The following is a 15,897-nucleotide window of genomic DNA, read 5'->3' as shown; positions in this document are numbered from 1 at the left end:
AACACTGAGTAGGAAGCTTTTTGAATGGTTCTTTCACATTATCAAATATAGCCGCGACAAATCAGAAATCCCATCCAGCGTGAAATGAAGCAAAGGTAGAAGTGGGAGGTGAGAGTCGGTGGTGTTTTGCTCTGTCAAGGTGGAGAGAAACAGAGTGGGTGTCAAAAAAAAAAAAAGACAGGAACCAAGATGCAAGACGGGAATGGAGACAGAGAGCGAGTGAGTGAGTACATTAGTGAGAGCAATTATACAGTAGACAATCTACTTTTCTCTCTCTCTCTTTTTTTTTTTTTTTTTAGAAGTTTCCCCTGTCAAAACAACCACAACAGACTGACAAAGTGTGCAAAGTTTGACAGGATGTCTACTTTAAACTTACGAATGTAACGAGAAAAATAAATTCAAATATCAAAAATCACTGTAATTCCTCAATTTTTTCAATGTATTTTTTCATTTTAACAGACATTGGTTATATACGTAATATGTATTAAATAGCTAAAAAATATAGCTTGTGATATCAGAGAATGGATACAACAAATTTTACAAACTAAGGTTATCGCAGCTCAATGTAAAAAGAAACTATACAGTGTTTACCTTGAACGTATTATCCCTAGACTACCTGAAACCTAGATTATGTTATCATAGAGACATGCATTTTGATTTCAGCACCGTAGCTCATTTTAGTGACACAGATGGCAAAAGCTGCACAAATTGTGACAATATAATCCTTTCCTTCACTGGGTATTTTGCATCTAATTGTACCATAATCTGCGCAGTGAGGAGTGATCTTATGTTTGAGCCAGTGTGTGTGAGCAACAGAAAAACAACACTGCCCAAGAATTGCAGATGCAGGATTATTTGTGCATATAAAGCTGTCAGGAGTGTACACAGGCCTTCAGCTGCATGTGGATAGCCCGGGGCTCCAGGGGGAGAAGTCATGCGGCGACGGCGAGGGGAAAATGACGACCATGAAATAGTCCTACATTTCTCTAAGTCTCCATTTCCTTGTGCCAGGTTTTTAGAAAGATCTCTCTGCGATTTGCCACAATTCCTCCACCTTTTAAGAGGCATTTATCAGGCGGGCAGCACTGCAGGAGTCATTTTTCAGAGTGGAGGAGAGGAGCGAATGGGGCGAGGTAGGAGGGGAAAGGATGCAAGGGATGAAAGAGGGAGTGCAATCCATCTGAGAGGTGACTGTGTGCAACTAGACGGGTGAGAAAATTCATTGTGATAGAATAGGCAAGTGACTGTGTGCCGGCGCACCTTTAGGGTCACGCTCTTGGAGTTTACATGTGACTTAGTGGTAAAATCCCAAAAATACAAAGACAAAGAGAGAGACAGAAGAGGGCAGACAAATGGAGATGGATGGATAAAATGCAGAGAAAATGCGTAACAGTGACAGTCTGAGGCGCGGTGAAAACTCAGGGCAGGTAAGACTGGTATTTGGAAGGGCCATAACTTAGACAAACACCCCTGGAGGGAGGACGAGGCACCTGCCTGGGGCATCTGCATAATGTGACGCTAGTTAAACGGCACTCTTGGGGGATTTACGGCTGGCAGGAGCAGAGGCATAAATCCGCGCTTGTCACTAGAGCCAGTGCTACTGACAGGAAATGAGGAATGGCAGGCTGGGAATGGCACCTGGTAAAGACTGGGCCGACAGGTAAATAAACACACACTGAGTGGGAAATTAACAGTCCTTGCATACTGTAGGAGAGATGCGTGTGCTGAATCTCAAATATGGGTGAAAGTCCATTTATAGCCTCTGATCCACTAAGTGCTGCTGATGGCATGTGTGACCAAGACATAAACAGCATTCAGACTATGGCGTCTGACAAAGATAAACATGCAGCAGAAATTCATAAGAGATTCTCTGCGGTTCCATCATTTCATTTACTAGGTCAAGCATTTAGCCATGAGAAGTACTTTCTAGTTATAAATGCTTACGATCGTTCCAGACTGTCTGTGAGCCAGCATTTATTTGTACGTCAAAGGAGGAAAAAGGAAAAGAAAAGATTGCATCTATTGTAATCAATACGGATTTCTACATCAGCCGCTAGCATTGCCTTTGCTTTTTTTTTTTTTGCCCTGATTTACTGCTCGCTCTGTTACTATTTGTGACACATTGTGCCAGGATTACTTGAACAAGTCTCAAAGGTATTTATTTATTTTTTTTCTTATTAAAGAGAAAGTTGGCTCAAATGTGTGTCCAAATTATTGATGGGCTGGAGATTAGGTTTGGGTTTGTGTCTGGTATGGAAATGCGACTGTATCACTCCTGTGCTCAAACGATGCACTTGCTCGCTTGCGGCCGGTTTGGGAGGGGAGTGAGGCACCGTTGGACGTGATGTGAATCAGAAGCAACAGAGTTCTTGAATGATAGCTGTACAAAGTGGCTGCTGCTTTTAGTTAGGGCATTTATACTTAAATCACCTGTTACGTGATCAGAGGTTTGCATTTATCAGGCATCATCAGGTATAATGGCTTCAATAGAAACTGTCTCTCTCTCTCTCTCTCTCTCTCTCTCTCTCTCTCTCTCTCTCTCTCTCTCTCTCTCTCTCTCTCTCTCTCTCTCTCTCTCACACACACACACACACACACACACACACACACACACACACACACACACAAAATACAAAACATAAAACTCCTTCAAGTGCTACTTACGTTTCCATGTTGTCCCCCTCTAGAACTGTCTGGACCGGTAAGTAGCCCAGCCGAGGATGTTTGGCAAAGTACTTCTTGGAGCGGAACTTGTTCTTCAGTACTTTGGTGAAATCGCGCATGTCTTCACCTGATGTAGTCTGAGAGGGAAACGGGAGAAAGAGAAAAAGAGAATGGGGGTGTACTTACTGTTAAGTGTTTGAGTGCGTATAGCAGTGTGTGTGCGCTGTATAGGTAAGCGTGTATGCTAGTGTGTGTGTGTGTGTGTGTGTGTTTGTGAGTTTGTGTGTATGCTTTAGTGTGCATAAACAGTCTATGCATTTGTGTCGGAGGGAAAAAAATGTGTGTTTTGTTAATGAGATAATTAGCAAAGGTGTTTCTCCTGAAGTAGCGGTTTCTGCCTCGCAAGCAAACAACAAATTACCGCAGTAGCCTCACCAGAGGGGAAAAAATAGCCCTTCTGCAGAGGATTCAGACAACTATGGCAGAATACACACAAATACACACACACACACCCACGCACACACCCTGCAGCTGACAGATGTGGGTAAATGAACAGACTCTAATGAGTTCACATGGCTTATTAACTAATCCACACAACTTAAGATGGCAGCTTGTGAAAACCAAAACCAATTATACAGAGAAGAGAGAAGGTGATACAAAGCAAAGGCGGCGTAAAGAAGGAAGAGAATAGAGATGCGTGTGTGTGTGTGTGTGTGTGTTTACGTGCACTCCTTCATGTGTGATTCGATGGATGTGTTTTGACAGCTTAAAAATTTCAGTGAATTTCTGGTGCCGGCAATAAATGACAGCAGAGACGGCAGCCACAGTCGAACCCAGACAATGTCTCCACTTACGAAAAGTGAACACATTAAAACTGCAGTAATCAATACAGCACACCGCCATATTTTACCTTTCTCAATATCACTCATGACACACAAGGGGAACGACGAAAATGGCACTTCTATAAAATCAACAGCGAATAAAAAAAGGCAATACCGCGGCCACAAAATAAACACTACGACAGAGATGAGAAAAGGACTTTATTAAATGACTGCTCTGAGTCTCACAACAGCCACTATCAATCTTTAGCTTCCCCCCTAAAAAATGCCTTTTTCCTGTGGCATCTGCCCAGCTTCATCACCCAATATGGCCTATATATTTTCAAAGGCATAACACTGAAACACAATTTGGGTTTGGCAGGGAAAGAGGGGTAAATATTATTATACGCATTATGATATTTCTTTTTTTTTTTTTTTTTGAGGCATAGACAATAAAAGAGACAGAGAGCGCCCGCTGTGCAGTGGTGTTGAACGAAGCAGAGTCGGACCGGGGAAACCGCGAAAGCAGGAAATAGTTGATTCATGAGTTTTCATTTGATTTCAGCTGCACAGAAGAGTGAAATACAGTAAGTGATCTGCAGAAGTCGACACTGTAACTGTTATTGCGATGCTGCGAAACTCATTAAAAGTTTCTGATTTTAGATCAACTGATGTCTTGATCTGCGGCTGCAATATCTTTGAAGCAAAACTGTTCATGCTTTTTGTGAGACCGGTCTCAACTGAAAATTGATTTTTTTTTTTTTTCATAATTTTTTTGCCAACTATCTACAAAAAAAATATCACAATGACAAACTGAAAGCCTGTTTTCAAGATAGTTTGGGAATTTAGTTGAACCAGAATAGAGAAGTGATTCATTTTAGTATGTGTTCATCCCCATCACGCCTCTCCAATAACACACTCAGGTCTTCTTGGACATCTGTATCAGCTTGGCACCTCTGGATTTTGGGATTTTCTACCATTCTTCCTTGCTGATTCACTCAGCTCAAGTTGGATGGGGAGCATCTGTGAATAGCGATCGTCGAGTCATTCCCCAGATTTTCATTGGGACTGATGCCTGGGCTTTGGCTGGGCCACTAAAGGACTTTTTACATTCTTATTCTGAGGCCATTCCAGTGTTGACTTGGCTGTACATTTAGGGTCATTGTTCTGCTGGAACATAAATTGTTGCTCCAACCGAAGGTGTTTGGCAACCCGCAGCAGGTTCTACTCAAGAAATTGCCTGTACTTGGCTCAATTCATTGTTCCTTTCTGTGCTCACAAGTCTGCCAGCTGCTAAAAAGCGAGGCTGCAGGATATTGCTGCCACCACCGGGCTTTGTGGCAGGAATGGTGTGCGATATGGACAAAATCCTCCCACGATATAGATAATGTCATATGCTGATAATGATACGATGTTTTCTGTTTCCTTTTATTTGTTAGTGACACTGAACAGAACTGAGATTCGCTTTTTGCTTCTTCTACTGGCTCTCCCTGTCCTGCCTCTCATGGTTGTGCTGCAAGTGGTAGAGGAGGTTTGCTGTGTTGGAGTCTGACGTGAGAACAGGAACAGGTCTGCGTCGTACTTTGCAAAGTACTGTTTTCCAGGCGGTGTCAGATGTCTTATCCAAATGACAGACCCCACTTCTTTAGTTACAGGTTCCTCTTGGTTGGGCTGACTCCTGTTCTGAGTGTTGTGGAGAGTTTTGTTCTGTGCTGCGCTCCTCCACGTTTGTTTGTTATATGAGCCCACATGTAGCAATGGACCTCCAACTCGATGGCGTTAAAATACTGCAGTGAACTGGCTTTTGCAGCACCAGCAATAGAAACCATACAGGAAAATCTCTATTGATGGATATTCTTCTCTCGTCCTGCGATATATCCTCGTATCGCACAGCCCCATGGTGTCCCATAAGCGATGAGCTGTTCCCAGTTTCTGCCACAGTCTGTGCTTTGCATTACAGCCGATAGTTAAATTTTTGTCTCATCTCGATAACGTATCTTCTGTCTCCGTCTTTCATCTGCCTTTTTACAACTTTTACATCCAGCCTGCTGTTATGAGCCTTTTCTTCTTTTTTTTTCCATGCGTGGCTTCCTTACTTAAGTGCTGCACCAACTACTTTACTTCCAGCAAAATCCAAGTAACTCTGTAGTTTTTTCAGAGCTGTCTTTGGGTCCCTAACCACACTCCTCTTTATGTGGTTGTTCAGTTTGGTTGGGTGACCCGCTCTGACACGAACCCAGGCTGAATCTGGGCATATTTTCTCCATTTTATACGAACTCATAAACCTTTAGAAAATGTTTCATACGCTCCCCCGATCGATGCCTCCTCACAATTCTCTGAATTCAGTTCTTTGGACTTCACGGCAGAGCTTCTGCTCCGACGTGCACTGTCATCTGTTGCACTTTATATCGACAGATGTGTTTCATTCCAAATCATGGCCAATCGTTTGAACTGGCCATATGGTGGATCAACTTGAAGAGGTAAGTTAAGGACAAGTGAGGGAATCTGCACCTTAATTTGAAGTGGCACTGCTGAAGAGCTGAATCACAATAAACCCTACTCCCGCTTAAAAAAACAAACAAAAAACAAAACACTTAGATGTTATGGCTTATTGTGTGCAGATCAGTGATACAGAAAAAAAATCAAAATTTAATCAATTTAATCAATTTTGATTCTGTCACGTCCCAAATTGTAGAACAAGTCTAACAAGCTGAATACCGTCTGAAGACACTGTGTATTTCTTCCTCCCTGATGAAGCTGGAAATCGGTAAACTCTTGGGTGAGTAATATACCCTATAGCCAAGACTCGAAACTAAAGTTAACATCTGAAGCATCTGTATCTTAACCTTGCTGCAACATAGCTGAGAGAAAGATAACGTTTCTTTCATGGCAGCAAGCCGCTGGGCGTTTAAGCTCAAGGAAGAATGATCACTGCTCCATACGGCTGCTTTTCTGAAGTCAATATCTATCCCATTTGCAGATTGAAAAACCTAATTAAAAGACAGAAATGAGAAACGGCTTTCATCCGAGCCACTCAAAGTTTGACGTTTAGCAATATTGAAACGAGCTGGCCTGCATGTGTGCTACGCTAACCGAGAAATAGAGCGAGGTTCAATTTCAGCAAGCCCCTACCCCCTCCTAATATTCTTCTCTCTGAGAAGTGGTTAAGTGAAATATTGCTTTCTGGCAGAATGCTCAAAGAACTGTATTTTACTATTTGTTCATGCAAATTCAATTTAAGCCAGGGGTTTGCTGAGAAAGTTAACTGTGAAACAAGTTGGATAAATCAACTATATCAAATCCCTGAAGGAGGGAAAGACAGGCAAGTGTAATATGTGTGTCTGTATGCATTTGTGTGCTATGATGGTGGATTTGACATTTTGGAGTGCGAGTCAGGTCTACGTCTGCCATAATTATGTAAAATTATATAAACGACAGATTCATCTCAAGATCAATTTCCACCTCATGCACACTTTCAACACAGTAAACAAACCCTTACTATCTTAGAGTGCATTCCATGAAATCACATTAACAAATCAAGCAGGTTTTATATGCAAGATAATATATATGGAAATCGAAAATCTGACTTTGTGTGAAAATATGTGCGGCTGCAAGAGTTTGGAAGTTGCTGGTTTTGTTATTCAAGCATATGAATAAATATAGAGTGCCTTACAAAAGACTTCACACTCCTTGACTTTATGCACATTTTGTTGTTCTATCAAGTTGCTTCAAAACACATTTATTCAGTTGTTTTTTTTTTTTTTTTTTTCCATCTGGGCTCTATGCAAAGCAATTTGTTCTATCAAAGGGAAAAGGTGTGGAAATTTATGTTGAAGCATGAATTTAAAATAACAGAAATATGATTCGCTTCAGTATTCACTCCATTTGCCTCTGTGCAACATAAGTACAATTTTCTTCAACATTTCATATCATCTGTTACTGAGATATCATATCGAGATTTTATTTAGTGGTTCTGAGACCTCTGTGTCCGGTTGTTTATGTTTTTATTTGCCTTTTCATGACTCAGTGGGATTTTAGGATATAAGGTGCACTCTTCACAAGCACACTTGAAATAACTTAATAACATAACAAAATGTAAGAGAGTTGGAGGAGTGAAACTCAGGGGGTTATTTGACATTAGGAGAGGGATAACCTTAATGAAAGGTGGGAATACAGCGTAAACAAAGTCTGTGCAAGTGTAACTGGAAGTGTGTTTCCATTAAATGGATGAGCAGAGTGTGTGAGCATGTGGAATAGAGATATGAGGTGAGCTGCTAAATGACATGTGCGTGTGAGTGTGTGTGTGTGTGTCTTCCTCACCGGTGTGCAGTACTCAACCATGGGGTAGTTGAGCTTGTGGCCCTTGGCAGTGCGCCCAGAAAAGAAACAGCTCTGACACACGTCATAGTTGAAATGCTTCAGACTGCGATACCTGGAGAGAGAGAGGGAGAGAGAGAGAGAGAGGGAGAGAGAGATAACAAGAGGTTGGAAGGAACAGAAAGACTGGCTGTGAGTGCAGATGTCACTTTTAAGTCTTGAGTGTGTGTGTGTGTGTGTTTTTGTGGCCAAGCATAGGTGCACTACTACTACAGCGCAGTGTAACTCTTTTCCAGGCTACAACAGGGCTTCCTGGGGAGCTGCCAATGTCCACTTTCACCACTCACTCACATAACCCTCCACAACACACACACACACAGAAACACACACACTTTCTTTTCAGCATGCCGACACTGTGACAGACACCTCGATTTCCACAAAAACACAGTCTGTCAGGTTGTTGTCCTCACCAGCTGAAGCCAGTAGGCCATTTAACAGCTAAATTGAGATGAGAGCAATTCAGACATAATAGCTCAAGTCTTTTATCTCCCTCTCCTCTCCAGCGCTCCCAAGGTTAGCTGACTGATGAGCTACGAGAGGGAGCCATATATCACAGGGCGCAACAGTGCACGCGACACTGTCACGTCAATCGCGCCATTACCTACTGACACGTAACATATTACGACAAAGAGGGAGAGGGGGGGCGGTTGATTCACCTTCACAGTGCGAGACATTGAGATGCCCCTTAATTAATGAGTTTACCCACTAATTAACAAGTTTCCATTTATTACAGGATCTGTATTTCTAGTTTGTCATTGATTAGGGGCCAAATCGACTTGTAACATGGCTTGTGTCAAGTCTCTGGACCACACAAAATGCCAGCTCTGCACTTTCCTTCCTCTTTCCCTCGCGCTCTCTCCCCTTCCCTCCCTCGCTCGCTCTCATCAATCAATGACAGAGCACGGGAGACTCGTGCTACATCAAACATCTGACTGCATTTTTCTTTCTGCTGGCAAGGCGACAGATGTGAAAGGGACAGCGATCCCACCCCCTGTACTCCGTTAGCATGGTGCTCACCTTATTCTTTGTGCAGTGAAAACGCGTTCCGCTGCATTTGATTATAAGTTGTAACTCCAGATTTCCGACTTCCCAGAGGGAAAACTCAAACAACTCCCATTCCTGTTCCTCAGCTCCTATTTGCAAAGTATCTGTGTGCATTAAAAGGCTCCAAACTCCTGACCTCCCCATCTTTTTTTTATTATTATTTTTTTTTAGGTGCAGCATTTTTACATGTCATGACTCTTGTTTGTTTTTTTGTGGCATATCACTGGGTAACACAATATAAAGAAGTGGCATTTCTTTACTTTGATATATCCTGGAATGCATTTTTCATTACTTTTCATCAATCAATCAGCAAGTTACTAACACGTAATGCTGGCAGCCCCCTCATTTATGAGCAACAAATCTTATGTTAGGCCTGGCCAACCTTTTACCGCTCTGACATCCTCTTTTAGTGGAATTTGACCTCCTCCCCACAGGATGTAGGCACAGGCTCCCCAGGACAAACAGTTGATACAAATTTTTATTTTATCCCTGTGGCATACATATGCTAATATTGCTACAGAGCCACAGTGCAATGGGATGCTGCACCTTGCACTGTAGTACCTTTTAGTTATCATTGCTTTATCACTGGACACTGCATATGGACAGATACACCAACCTGTGAAATTTGTTTTGTTTTTAATGTTTTGATTGTGTTTTTTATTGTTTCTTTCAGTCATTCATGAGCTGTGTATCTTCCTGTTTTTAATGCTGTATTATTGTGTCTTTGCTGCAAACCAAATTTCCCCTCCAGGGACAATAAATGAACTCTCTCACACCGTCCAGTGCTGAACACACACCGGTGTTATTGCTGTCATTTTTGTTTAGCTACACCCTCAGAAAGGCCTAACAGAACAATTTTTTATTCATGTGGCCGCAGGGTGCAAATATATAGCTTGTATTATGAAGGTAGCTGTGGGGTACAAAGCAGGTAATGCTTGTGAATGGGCTTGTGTGTGAGTGTGACTGTCGTCACACAGTATCAGAGGGTGGTCTGTTCAGCTGTGTTTGCCAGGCGGACGCCTCTTTGAGCATGAATGTATGTGTATGTGCTTGTGTCTATGTGTGTGGATGGCCATGTGTACGTGTGTGCATGTGTGTGTGTGTGTTTCAACGCAAACTACCAGATGGTATTTAGTCAGTGGTGAATCAGCTGCTGACATTTAGATAAATGCCTGCCCTCCAGAGCTGTTCTGCCCTTTCTGCTCAACCTGGGGAGAACACAGAACGGTGCCACAGTGTGTTTCTGTGTGTGTGTGTGTGTGTGGGTGGGTGTGTGTCCTGGTACATGGTGTGGGAAAGAAATGTGTGTGGATGCTGAAAATATCAAGGGACCTTCCACCTTTCTTCATTCTTGTGTGTATGAGAAATCCTGGATCAGATGCTGACTCTGAGCTTGTGAGCTTTTATCCGTGTGAGAACCGTTTTTTGAGTTTTACAACTGCAGACGGAGGACAGTTTTTCCAAAGTGAGATCAGGAAACAAATGCAGTGAATGGAAGGTCTTGATTTGTGTGTGTCTGTGTGTATGTGTGTGTGTTTGTCTACCTGAAACCAACAATGGGACACTCCTTGCAGATGTTACACTTGGCTTGGTGCTTGGCCGTCTCCGAGGCGGCCACTCTGTGCAGGACGGGCAGCCAGACCATGGACTGGGGCTCCAGACGCATCCAATCAATAAACTGCCTGGGCTCCAGCTCCACCTTATTGGTCACCTGGGCAGAGGAGAGGCGGGGCCAGGAGTTAAGAGCGTTTCAATCAAAAGTTTAGCAACAATATGAAGTTCACAGCCTCTACAAAGAACTAACAAGCAGTGAAATGTTGTGCCAAGCACTTTCTAGCATGATAGGGAAACACAGAGCAGGAGGAACAGGCTGTAACTCTGTGCTTGTTAGCTGAGTCGAATTAAGAAGCAGGCGAATGTAAGATGACCATACATATTAAACTGATGATTCCCTGGGGTGCCTTACTGCATTGAATTGTGGACCAAGTCTAAATAATTTTTATGAGCTCCCTATTCATGTTTGGTGGATGAAATATCTTTCATTAAACTTTAATTGATTTTTTAACACCCTTGTAGACATTGTCCTGCAGCCCTATAGCTGTGGTGTTTGATAACATAGCCCTTCCTCTCAGAGTTCGTAGCTTTGTAAAACACACTCAGACTTATACTCCTGCTGCTGTGAGGGTTGTAGTGAAAATGTTTTGCTTTTCCACTTTACTTTTTGGTATTTGGAGCTGTTCATTGGATCTATGTCTTATGGGTCTTGAGGGTGTTCTGCCTTTGATTTTTGTCAGTGTTTTTGTGTTTCCCCTATTTATGCTACTTTACTCTCTGGATGTAGAAAAGAATTTCCTCCCTGAGCGCAGTAATCAAACTATCAGTCTACTCATCTATCACTGTCTATCTTTCAATAACTATGGATTCTTCAATCTAGCCGTCTATCTACTTATCCATTTATCTGTGTCAAGCTGCAAAATAACAGTACAATGCACCGGTCCAGATATGATGTCCCTCCGAAAGCTGAACCTGTGCTCCAGAAGAAACATTATGGGACACAACAAAAGTCAAACCATGAAACTGATTTCAGGGGAACACACATTCAGACCATAATGAGACCACTGGAGATGCCAAAACAGGGCGGCAACCTTTGAGATGGCTGTTGTGAATAAACAAATCACAGACGACCTTTCCATCTTCCGTGACACACTGAAAGGGCAGCAAGTAAATGATGGATACACCAACTAACACACATTCTAAACAAGAATATATAAACAACAATGAAGAGAGAATAATCAGGAGGCTTAGTGTCTGTTGTGTGCGTGTGTGTGTGCGTGTGTGTTTGTGTGTGTGTGTGTGTGTTTGTTTGCTTGTTCCCATCCCATTACTTAGAGTCTGCAAAGTTGTAGGCAATTTCCAGCTCTGCAGCATATATTGCATATCATGCATATGCTTTTTGAGGAAAAGTTGAGCATCAGGTCATGGTGTGTGTGTGTGTGTGTGTGTGTGCGTGCGGTGTGTGTGTTAGGGCTGAATGTCAGAAAGACATGCGTAGGCTTAAAGATCACGCAGGTTAGACAGAGGGCTGTCTGGGTGGATACATGTCAGGCCATGACTCCAAGGAATAAGAGGAGATACTTTTGGAGTTAATTTTATGCAGACTTTTGAAGTTTTCCAAAAAACAAAATGTTAATTAGATGCAATTAGATGGTGGGTTGAAGGATGTAATTAGGCTTCTTAAATACATAGACATCAATGAGGAAAAAAGTAATGAGTCTTTCAAGCTTAGTGTTGGACAAGTAAGACTTTTCTTTAGCATTGGCTACATCTGATTACTTTCACTGAACAAACAAAACAAATCATCTGACGGTCCTACAACCACAATGGAAAACTTTTACATGTAGTCAGGCAAATACTTTTCAGACATTTCAGAATGTACAAAGTCCGCAGAAATGAGCCATTTGTCAGACTCATCATGCCAAATCTACATCATTTACTTGACAAATGTGTTTGCACTGCTGTGTGTCATATAGTAAAGAGAATTAATTCACAGTTACTGAAGGTAACTTTTTGTGATTTGAGGAAGTTTCATCAAATTTCTTTCACCATATCAGAATTGTAGTGAAAAAATCAAGATGGAAGACTTACTTAAATTTACCAAATATACACATGTAATTTGGTCTGTACCACATCATACCTTAGAAACACTCCCTTCTTTGAATATGTTTAAAGGTCCTTTACAAACTGCAGTAAGGGAAACATGTTGTTAAACATAATTTCCTTAACTTGAGGTGGTCTGTGTTTGTTTCTGCTGGTATAGCCTGCATGCCTCCCTTCCATCACTACTTCCCCTGTGTAGCTTTTATGTACCGTATGTCTTCTATCATGTGAAACTGTTTTTAAGTGAAACTAATTGTGCTGCTGTCTTGACCAGGACTCCCTGGAAGAAGAGATCTTGTATCTCAGTGGGAGCTTCCTGGCTGAATAAAGAATAAATAAATCAAATGTCATTAAGCTTCCGTGCTGAGATACGCAAAATTCTTATGCACAGTTTGTTTAGCAAATGTCTCAAAGTGTGTGTAAAAGCAAGTTGCCATTTGGGAACCCCCTTTCCCTAGTGTTCACAAATACGTGGCTGGTGAACTAGCCTGTCAGTCTGGTCACCTCCTCTGCTCCTGCTTTTTGCCATCTATCCATTCACCATTCATCGATACATCTTGGTGGTTAGGGTTTTAAGGACACGGCAGTCTAGACAGTGGTATAATTTAGCAGGAACAGCAGTCAGTTTCAGTATTCCCATGCTGCTCATAAGGTCTGGGGTACTCTCATCAATATTTGTGAACATACAACTCTCCCAACACCAGAGGCCATAAAACAGATTCAAAGCCGAGAAAACATGAGGCATAAAGTCTGTTGAGCTTCCACAGAAGAGGCAACCAGGAGAACTTTCAGGGGATACGGGTACAACTTCTGGCTGAGAAGTGACAACGCTGCCAAAGGATCTGTCACATTTGGGTCTGCCACATGCTCCAGACTTTCATCCTGACGACATCTCAAATATGCCCCAGTTCTCCCGTGAGCGGCATGCCTCTTTAAGTCCTTCACCCTTGCATCTGCCCTTCATCAACACCATTACGATATCTCTCCATCTCCCCATAACCGTGGCTCAGACCCATCTTTCCCTTCACCTCGCTCCTCCTAGCCGTCTAACGGCAGAATTATAGCACTTACAGATTAATTACTGCTGTGGAAAGAGGGCTGGAAAGATGAGGGGATGGAGGCATGGATGGACAGATGAAGGAGAGCGAAAAAGGACCAGTGAAAGAGGCCATATTTATGGGGGGCCAATTCGTTCATCACAGGCCCATTAAACCAAATGGGCTAGGTAACTGCACCGTCACCGGCAGGGCACAGACACCCAGGTGGCACATGGTGAGTGTGTGTGTGTGTTCACATGTGTGTATGAGAGAGAGTGTGTAAAAGAGAATAGAGAGAGAGAGAGAGAGAGAGAGAGAGAGAGAGACAATTTCTACCTGGCTGCTTGTCCGGTTTGATGATTGATTAATGGACTAGTGGACTACAGCCGGTGTAGCAACTCACGAGAACATTTGCAATTTGTGTGTGTGTGTGTGTGTGTGTGTGCGCGCGTATGTGTTCTCTATATGCATGTGTACATTAATATTTTGTCAAGAGGTTAATTTGTAGGCAAGGTGCTTTCCACATTTGAATTATTTTGATGAGAGAGAGAGAGAGAGAGAGAGAGAGAGAGAGAGAGAGAGAGAGATGCAGACACAGCACTCGATCGACATCACCCAGAAAGGCAGTGAGAAGGAAGTTAGGTTTATAGTGCTGGCTGGCTAAAAGTGCCAGTGTCAGCCACACTCCACCAGCTGCTATTTTGGGAGGTGGAGCGGAGGAATCAGTGAAAATTTATAGCTTCCTAATTTTAATGTCTTGGCTCCAATTTATGACTGTCGAAGCATGAGTCAGGAGAGAAAGAGTGAGGAAAAAATGAAAAAAATGATCCTGGGGGATGAAGACATCATTAAATGCAAGTGACGCTCAGAGATAAACCCAGGAAAGTGGTGAGCTGGCCGCAGTAAAACACTAGAGGACAGCCAGCAGAACAGCTTCATGGTTGGTCAACAGAGCTTGGGGATTAAGACAGTTTCACAGGATTGAGGGAGGAATGGATGTCGGGATGGAGAACAAGGAGGTCAACATGCTGACTGACAATCACTCTTGGAAAGGTTGCATCACAGTATAATTTCCTGAAGCTTACTGATTATTTGCCAAAAACTGTAATTAGTAACGCAGTTAATCACTGTCGCTGAATCTGGCTGGATTAACTACTTTGGATGAATCTGTCCTGAACATATCCAAGTCATGCTTGGGTTACAGTGGAAAATAATTGATAAAACTGTGTATCTTTTTTTTTTTAATGTCACATACACAGTCTGTGTTTGCTGGCCACAGTGAATCACTGGTCACCAGCTACATCACGCTCATATTGACTAAAAATATTCAAACCCAAGATGCCAGCATCTGATGTCTGTACCTCCACATCAAATAGAAAATATCTAGCTGTCTTTTGAAACATTTTATATTAATTTCCCTGTAACTCAGCAGGATATATTTGGTATTTATTTGTTTGTTTGGTTCCCTACCCAAGGAAGAATAGGTGCTACCCAAACAACTGTCCTGGGAGCTATAACCAACAATGGCTACATATTTTTTGTGACTTTGTTCTGTAACTGAGGTGACAAATGTTACAAACCTGACTGAAATAAGCTCACAGTATCATAGGGTAGGTTATACAGAAGGCTGGCATATTCTTTAGCCCTTTGTATGTGTGTGTTTACACATTGATGTGCATTCCTGAAGTGCATGCATGTGTGTGTACATGTTTGTACATACGTGCTGGAAGCAGCTGCGGACGCTGGGTTCAATGTTGGAGCCTCCGAAGGCGGCCACCTCCCCCAGCTGCCTCGGGATCTGGATGGCGTCATGAAGCAGCAGGCCCAGCTGCCTCTGGTCGCACGTGTCGCCGGCCGACGCTACCTGGCTAAAGAGGTCTGGGGGGTTAAGATAGGGGGTGAGGCAGAGAGAAAGAGAGATAAGAAGACAGAGAGAGAGAGTGAGGAAGGCAGACAGAGAAGGTGTGCGATATGCAGAGTCAGAGATACAAAAGTATATGGAAGGGTGAGAGTGATGGAGCAGTACACAGTGACACAGAAAGTCCTATAAGCATGATAGCGACTATCAGTGTTCCAGTATTTAGACATGTAGGATAAAGCTGCATTAGAAAAACAACACTGTTACACAGTGAAGGGTCGAGCTGTGTCAGTACTGCTGATATTAAAAACACAGCTATTAGTATCGTTTTCAAAAATGTTGTATTGATTTGGTATCTAAATATCAATTCTGGTGACATCCATGGCTACGCTAATAAACAGACTGACACAGATATGTTTTCGGGGAAGTTATGAAACATCTC

The 15,897-nt window shown here is 42.5% G+C and overlaps 1 protein-coding gene across 7 annotated transcripts in view; it reads right to left on the bottom strand.

Annotated features, from left to right (window-relative positions):
* The window catches only part of utrn (utrophin), a 217,804-nt gene that overhangs the window by 29,110 nt on the left and 172,797 nt on the right, over positions 1-15,897 (bottom strand). For all 7 annotated transcript variants that reach the window (XM_030047485.1, XM_030047488.1, XM_030047484.1 and 4 more), the window contains 4 exons: positions 15,318-15,475; positions 10,448-10,614; positions 7,803-7,914; positions 2,665-2,801 (listed from right to left, as the gene is read on the bottom strand). In XM_030047485.1, coding sequence (XP_029903345.1) covers positions 2,665-2,801; positions 7,803-7,914; positions 10,448-10,614; positions 15,318-15,475 — 574 coding nt within the window. The remainder of the gene's footprint in view (positions 1-2,664; positions 2,802-7,802; positions 7,915-10,447; positions 10,615-15,317; positions 15,476-15,897) is intronic.

The sequence above is a fragment of the Myripristis murdjan genome, chromosome 24, assembly GCF_902150065.1.
Source record: "Myripristis murdjan chromosome 24, fMyrMur1.1, whole genome shotgun sequence".
In the NCBI taxonomy this organism is placed as follows: Eukaryota; Metazoa; Chordata; class Actinopteri; order Holocentriformes; family Holocentridae; genus Myripristis; species Myripristis murdjan.
This window is presented reverse-complemented; position numbering and strand designations above follow the sequence as displayed.